The sequence below is a fragment of the Nerophis ophidion genome, linkage group LG08, assembly GCF_033978795.1.
Source record: "Nerophis ophidion isolate RoL-2023_Sa linkage group LG08, RoL_Noph_v1.0, whole genome shotgun sequence".
NCBI lineage: Eukaryota > Metazoa > Chordata > Actinopteri > Syngnathiformes > Syngnathidae > Nerophis > Nerophis ophidion.
Window position 1 is genome coordinate 68245855 of NC_084618.1, and position 6943 is coordinate 68252797.

General features: G+C 45.9%; 1 protein-coding gene across 1 annotated transcript; it reads right to left on the minus strand.

The window, feature by feature from the left end:
- Positions 1 to 887: 887 nt before the first annotated feature.
- arl4d (ADP-ribosylation factor-like 4D) lies at positions 888 to 6719 on the minus strand. The gene is made up of 2 exons (XM_061909544.1): positions 6449 to 6719; positions 888 to 1721 (listed from the first exon to the last, which is right to left on the minus strand). The coding sequence occupies exon 2, from the start codon at positions 1645 to 1647 to the stop codon at positions 1042 to 1044; it is 606 nt and encodes a 201-aa protein (XP_061765528.1). The 5' UTR covers positions 1648 to 1721; positions 6449 to 6719; the 3' UTR covers positions 888 to 1041.
- Positions 6720 to 6943: the final 224 nt, after the last annotated feature.

Consider the following 6943-nt stretch of genomic DNA (forward strand, 5'->3'; position numbering starts at 1 on the left):
TCCCCAACCCGGACTTGGACCTCCACCCTTATTCAGGCAAGAACCATGGACTCAAATTTGGAGGTGGTGGTACTGTTGGACAGTCATGGAGAAGTTTGGTCTACAAAACCTTGACCTACAAAGTAAACAAGTATGAGAAGAGATCCTACAAAGTCATGCTGGACTAGTCTGGTCCGTGCCAGCCCAGCAGGAAAGGTTCCCGACATATCATCTTCCATAGAAAAAGGTGTGCTCTGACCTAAAGGTCGCCGACTACAAGCACAATGACAGGAGATCCAATGTGGTAAGAACTGTTGTGGGTCCTGGACTGTGCAGGTGTACCTGAGAGGACAGGTGAGTGCGTTCAAGCGGAATAAGGACTTCTGGAAGACCGCTAGACATTTGACTGCTTGGGGATGAAAGTCCACACTGGTTGGCTTTTCCTACGAGGACTTGTGCTCTCAAGATGGTGGACCAGGTTGGTCTACATCTCCTGGACTAGGCTGGTGTTCATCTCCTGGACCAGGTTGGTCTACATCTCCTGGACTAGGCTGGTCTACATCTCCTGGACCAGGTTGGTCTACATCTCCTGGACGAGGCTGGTCTACATTTCCTGGACCAGGTTGGTCTACATCTCCTGGACCAGGTTGGTCTACATCTCCTGGACTAGGCTGGTCTACATCTCCTGGACCAGGTTGGTCTACATCTCCTGGACGAGGCTGGTCTACATCTCCTGGACCAGGTTGGTCTACATCTCCTGGACCAGGCCGGTCTTCATCTGCTGGACTAGGCTGGTGTACATCTCCTGGACCAGGGCGGTCTTCATCTCCTGGACCAGGCCGGTCTTCATCTCCTGGACCAGGCCGGTCTTCATCTCCTGGACCAGGCCGGTCTTCACCTCCTGGACCAGGCCGGTCTTCACCTCCTGGACCAGGCCGGTCTTCACCTCCTGGACCAGGCCGGTCTTCACCTCCTGGACCAGGCCGGTCTTCACCTCCTGGACCAGGCCGGTCTTCACCTCCTGGACCAGGCCGGTCTTCACCTCCTGGACCGGGCCGGTCTTCACCTCCTCCTGCTCCGGGTGTGTTTCACCAGCTTCCTCCTCCTGAGGATCATGTGGTAGAGCTTCTCCAGGCCCTGCTGAAGTCCCTGGCCGTCCACGGCGCTGCAGGCGTGCACGTAGCGCGGCGTGCACGCGCTCAGTTCGTGCAGGGCCAGCAGCTTCTCCACCTGGCCGGCGGGGAGGGCGGCGTCCAGGTCCTGCTTGTTGGCCAGAACCAGGACGGGGACGCCCTGGTTCTCGGAGCTGCGGCTGATCTTGTGGAGCTCCACCCGAGCCTCCTCCATGCGCTCCGCCTCGGAGGCGTCCACCACGAACACCAGGCCGTCCGTGCGCCGCGTGTACGACTTCCAGAGGGGGCGGAGCTTCTCCTGGCCGCCCACGTCCCACACCTGGAAGGTGACGGGCCGGGATCCGCCCACCGCCACCTTCACCTTCTCCGTGTTGAAGCCCTTGGTGGGGATGGTCTCCACAAAGTCCTTCAGCTTGAGGCGGTAGAGCAGGGAGGTCTTGCCGGCCGAGTCCAGGCCGACCACCACCACGTGCACGCACTGGAAGCTGGGCAGGAAGCAGCTAGGGGGCGCCACCTCGCCCAGGTGGTTACCCATAATTCCACAGCTGAGGACTGGCCCGCTGCTTTGGATCCTCTGGCCTTCAGACCGGCATCAGGGAGTCCACAATCCTGACCCAAACAAACAAAGGATTAAATTAAGTCCCTTCTTATCCGGGGGTTCTCAGTGGGTTGGGGGCACCCCCCGGGGGTGGGGGGATGGGGGGGCGTGAAGGGCATTAGCTTGATAGCATCTTTAGTGTTGGCGAAGAACTATCTGAACACAAACTGATAACTAAAATACTTTAGATTGAAGGGGGGGGGGGGGGCACACACACATCCACTGAGGGGGGGGGGGGGGGGCACATCCACTGGGGGGGCGTGAGAGGTGAGAGTGTAATGACATCATCATCTCCATCGAGCTTTACAACAGATGGAAGCATGTACACAGTTGACTCTACACTTGATGAAACACAGTGGACCAGAACCAGCAGCTGACATGGCTCCCCAAACCATTGCTGACTGAGGGAACTTCCGTTGTCTAGAGTTCAGGCGTGACTTGACCATAGGAATACGGCTATTGAAGCTGTATCTGTTGTAAAGCTCCAGGGAGATGATGATTTCATTTTCCAGCATGATCTGGCACCTGCCCACAGTGCCAAAACCAGCAGTACTGACCATGTGTACTGACCATGGCATTACTGTCCTCCATTGGCCTGACAACTCCCCTGACCTGAACCCCATAGAGAATTTGTGGGTTATCGTGAAGAAGAAGCTGAAAGACACCAGACCCAATAATGCAAATGAGCTAAAAGCCGCTTTTGAAGCATCCTGGGCATCCATAACTCCTCAGCAATGCCACAGGCTGATTGATAAAACTTAGGTCCCCTTGGGACAAGACAGGAAATAAGGTTACCTCATGTTTATACTTAGTACAGAACCATATTGACACATAATGAATGAACATTAAAATCTGAGGGGAGGGGCGTAAACAATTTTTTGTTGTCAGGGGGCGTGAGAGGAAATAGTGTAATAGTGTTGCTGAACAACCTTATTGACACATGCAAATACTAAAAAGACATTTGATCCTGGGGAGGGGGGCATGAGAGGTAAGAGTATAATAGCATATTTAGTGTTGGTAAATAACTTGAAACTTAAAACATAAAATAATAAACATTAAATTCAGGGGGGGGGCGTGAACAAAATGATGTTGCCTGGGGGAGGGGGGGTGAGAGGAAATAGGTAACAGCGTTGGTAAATAACTATCTTGATTTACAGTTTAAAAAAAGACAATAACTTGGGGGGGGTTGCATGAAATAAATTTGCTCCCAGAGGGGGGGGGCTTGAGAGGTAAAAGCGTAATAGCATCTTTAGTGTTGGTTAATAACTTGAAACATATAATATAATAAACATTAATTCAGGGGGGGGGCATGACAAAAAAGATGTCACCTTGGGGGGCGTGAGAGGAAATAGCGTAATAGAATATTCAGTGTTGGTTAATAACTATAAATTAAGCATTAACTTCGGGAAGGGGGGAGGGGGATGAGAACAATATTTATCACCAAGGAAGGGATGGGGGGGGCGTGAGAGGTAAGAGCATAATAGCATCTTTAGTGTTGGTTAATAACTTGAAACTTATAACATAAAATAATAAACATTAAATTCAGGGGGGGCGTGAAAAAAATGTTGTTGCCTGGGGGGCGTGAGAGGAAATAAGTAACAGCGTTGGTAAATAACTATCTTGACTTACACATAAAAAAAAGACATTAACTTGGGGGGGGGGGGGGGGGGGGGTTGCATGAAATAAATTTGCTCCCCAGAGGGGGGGGGGCATGAGAGGTAAGAGCGTAATAGCATCTTTAGTGTTGGTTAATAACTTGAAACATATAATATAATAAACATTAATTCAGGGGGGGGCATGAAAAAAAAGATGTCACGGGGGGGCGTGAGAGGAAATAGCGTAATAGAATATTTAGTGTTGGTTAATAACTATAAATTAAGCATTAACTTCGGGAGGGGGGGGCATGAAAACAATATTTCTCACCAAGGGAGGGATGGGGGGGGGCGTGAGAGGTAAGAGCATATTAGCATCTTTAGTGTTGGTAAATAACTTGAAACTTATAACATAAAATAATACACATTAAATTCAGGGGGGGGCATGAGAGGAAATAGCATAATAGAATATTTAGTGTTGGTTAATAACTATAAATTAAGCATTAACTTCGGGAGGGGGGGCATGAAAACAATGTCTATCACCAAGGGAGGGATGGTGGGGGGGGCATGAGAGGTAAGAGCATAATAGCATCTTTAGCGTGTGTAAAGAACCATCTTGATACATAATGATTCAAAAAAGACATAAACTTAGAGGGGGGGCGTGAGAAGAGATTGTGTAGTAACATCTTTAGTCTTAGTGAAGAACTATCTTGACATGGACATCTAAAACAATAAGCATTAACTTCGGAGGGGGGGGTGAGAGAAGAAATAGGCTATATTTAGTAAAGAACTACAGATAAAAATATCAACATTAATATCTGGGGGGCATGAAAACAATTCTGAGAGTAAATAGCGTAATAGTATCTTCAGTGTTGGTGAAGAACTATCTAGTAATATAAACATGACCTCCAACAATGATGTCACGGGGGGGGGGGGGGGGGGGGCGTGAGAAGGACGTCATGATTAAATCAAAGTTGATTAGTGAGACAAAGACAAAGACTAAAGATAATCCACTTGAGTTAATCCTCTTCTTGACATCAAAACATCTTCACATTTAAAGCAGGAAAGTGTTCAAAGTGTGGCCCCGGGGACATTTGTGGTCCATGTTTACTCTTTTAGTGGCACAAATGTTAGCATTGTAATATTAGCATGCTAGTTGCTATGTTTACTCTTTTAGTGGCACAAATGTTAGCATTGTAATATTAGCATGCTAGTTGCTATGTTTACTCTTTTAGTGGCACAAATGTTAGCATTGTAATATTAGCATGCTAGTTGCTATGTTCACTCTTTTAGAGGCACAAATGTTAGCATTGTAATATTAGCATGCTAGTTGCTATGTTTACTCTTTTAGCGGCACAAATGTTAGCATTGTAATATTAGCATGCTAGTTGCTATGTTTACTCTTTTAGCGGCACAAATGTTAGCATTGTAATATTAGCATGCTAGTTGCTATGTTTACTCTTTTAGCGGCACAAATGTTAGCATTGTAATATTAGCATGCTAGTTGCTATGTTTACTCTTTTAGCGGCACAAATGTTAGCATTGTAATATTAGCATGCTAGTTGCTATGTTTACTCTTTTAGCGGCACAAATGTTAGCATTGTAATATTAGCATGCTAGTTGCTATGTTTACTCTTTTAGCGGCACAAATGTTAGCATTGTAATATTAGCATGCTAGTTGCTATGTTTACTCTTTTAGCGGCACAAATGTTAGCATTGTAATATTAGCATGCTAGTTGCTATGTTTACTCTTTTAGCGGCACAAATGTTAGCATTGTAATATTAGCATGCTAGTTGCTATGTTTACTCTTTTAGCGGCACAAATGTTAGCATTGTAATATTAGCATGCTAGTTGCTATGTTCAGTTAGCAGGTGTACACCTCAGCCTCAAATCTTGTGTTACTAGTCAAATGCTACCTGTTAGCATGTGCTTCTTTTTTTTTTTTTTTTTTAAGTTAATTGTGTCGCTATACACTAATTGTGTTGCTATACACTAATTGTGTTGCTATACACTAATTGTGTCGCTATACACTAATTGTGTCGCTATACACTAATTGTGTCGCTATACACTAATTGTGTCGCTATACACTAATTGTGTCGCTACACACTAATTGTGTCGCTATACACTAATTGTGTCGCTATACACTAATTGTGTCGCTACACACTAATTGTGTCGCTTTACACTAATTGTGTCGCTACACACTAATTGTGTCGCTATACACTAATTGTGTCGCTATACACTGATTGTGTCACTATACACTAATTGTGTCGCTATACACTAATTGTGTCGCTATACACTAATTGTGTCGCTATACATTAATTGTGTCGCTATACACTAATTGTGTTGCTATACACTAATTGTGTTGCTATACACTAATTGTGTCGCTATACACTAATTGTGTCGCTATACATTAATTGTGTCGCTATACACTGATTGTGTCACTATACATTAATTGTGTCACTATACACTAATTGTGTCGCTATACACTAATTGTGTCGCTATACACTAATTGTGTCGCTATACACTAATTGTGTCGCTATACACTAATTGTGTTGCTATACACTAATTGTGTCGCTATACACTAATTGTGTCGCTATACACTAATTGTGTTGCACTCCTAGTGTGTAGCGACACACGTAATTGTGTCGCTACACACTAGGAGTGCAACACAAAAACAATTCACATCCAAATCGCGATTCTTATTTATCCCAATTCTAAATCATTTCAGAGTTTTTTAAAGAATCAATTACAAAAGTATTAGTTAGCATTTTAGCACGCTACAGTTAGCATGCTAGATTTATTTGGAGCTAATTTAGCAGGCACACACCTCACAGGCATATATTTTTGGTGATTGCTACAGCTAGCATTTTAGCATGCTACAGTTAGCATGCTAGATTTATTTGGAGCTAATTTAGCAGGTACACTCCTCAGAGTCATATGTTTTGGTGCTTGTTAAAGTTAGCATGCTAGATTTATTTTGAACTTATTTAGCAGGTACTTTGGAAGGTGAAAACTAGCAAAGTGGCCCCCCTGAAGTCTGTGGCCCTCACTCCCCCCCCCCTACAAAGTGGCCCCCCCAGTCTGCTTGAAGTCCCAGTCACCTAACCAGCGTGTTTCCAAGAAAGCCGAGCATGCAGGTGTGTACCTTGGTCTTGGCGGAGGTGGTCCTCAGGTGTGCGTCACAAAGGTGCGTGCAGGAAGCATTAAGTCCATGATGATGATGATGATGATGATGATGATGATGCGGACTCCTCCGTGCCCGTCCTGCGTCTGCCAAGATGACGCCGGGAGCGCGCAGGACGCCACAGAGCCCCGATGACGTCACAGCCAACGAGCCGCCCTCATTTCTGACATGTTTCCTCCTCTTGCTCTTTCTTTGATGTGCCGCTGTTGCCGCCCCGCCTCAGCAGCACTTTCATGACGTCACAGGACGGAAGTTATTGGCAGGATTTTCTCCTTTTTCACGCCCTCGCCTGCCAAGTTGACGCGACAGCGCCCCTGCGTGGCCACTGTGAGGAACTACAGCCCGCCTCTCCTTCCAAGTCTGCTATTCCAAAATTATTCCCGGACTTTGATTGAAAACTTCAACCTGAACTTGATAACTAAATGTCAAGTTGTGGAATGTTCCAGAATGATGTTT

Excerpts from the sequence above, each read along its gene's own strand:
- arl4d (XM_061909544.1), bottom strand. The coding sequence starts at position 1,647 with ATGGGTAACCACCTGGGCGAGGTGGCGCCCCCTAGCTGCTTCCTGCCC.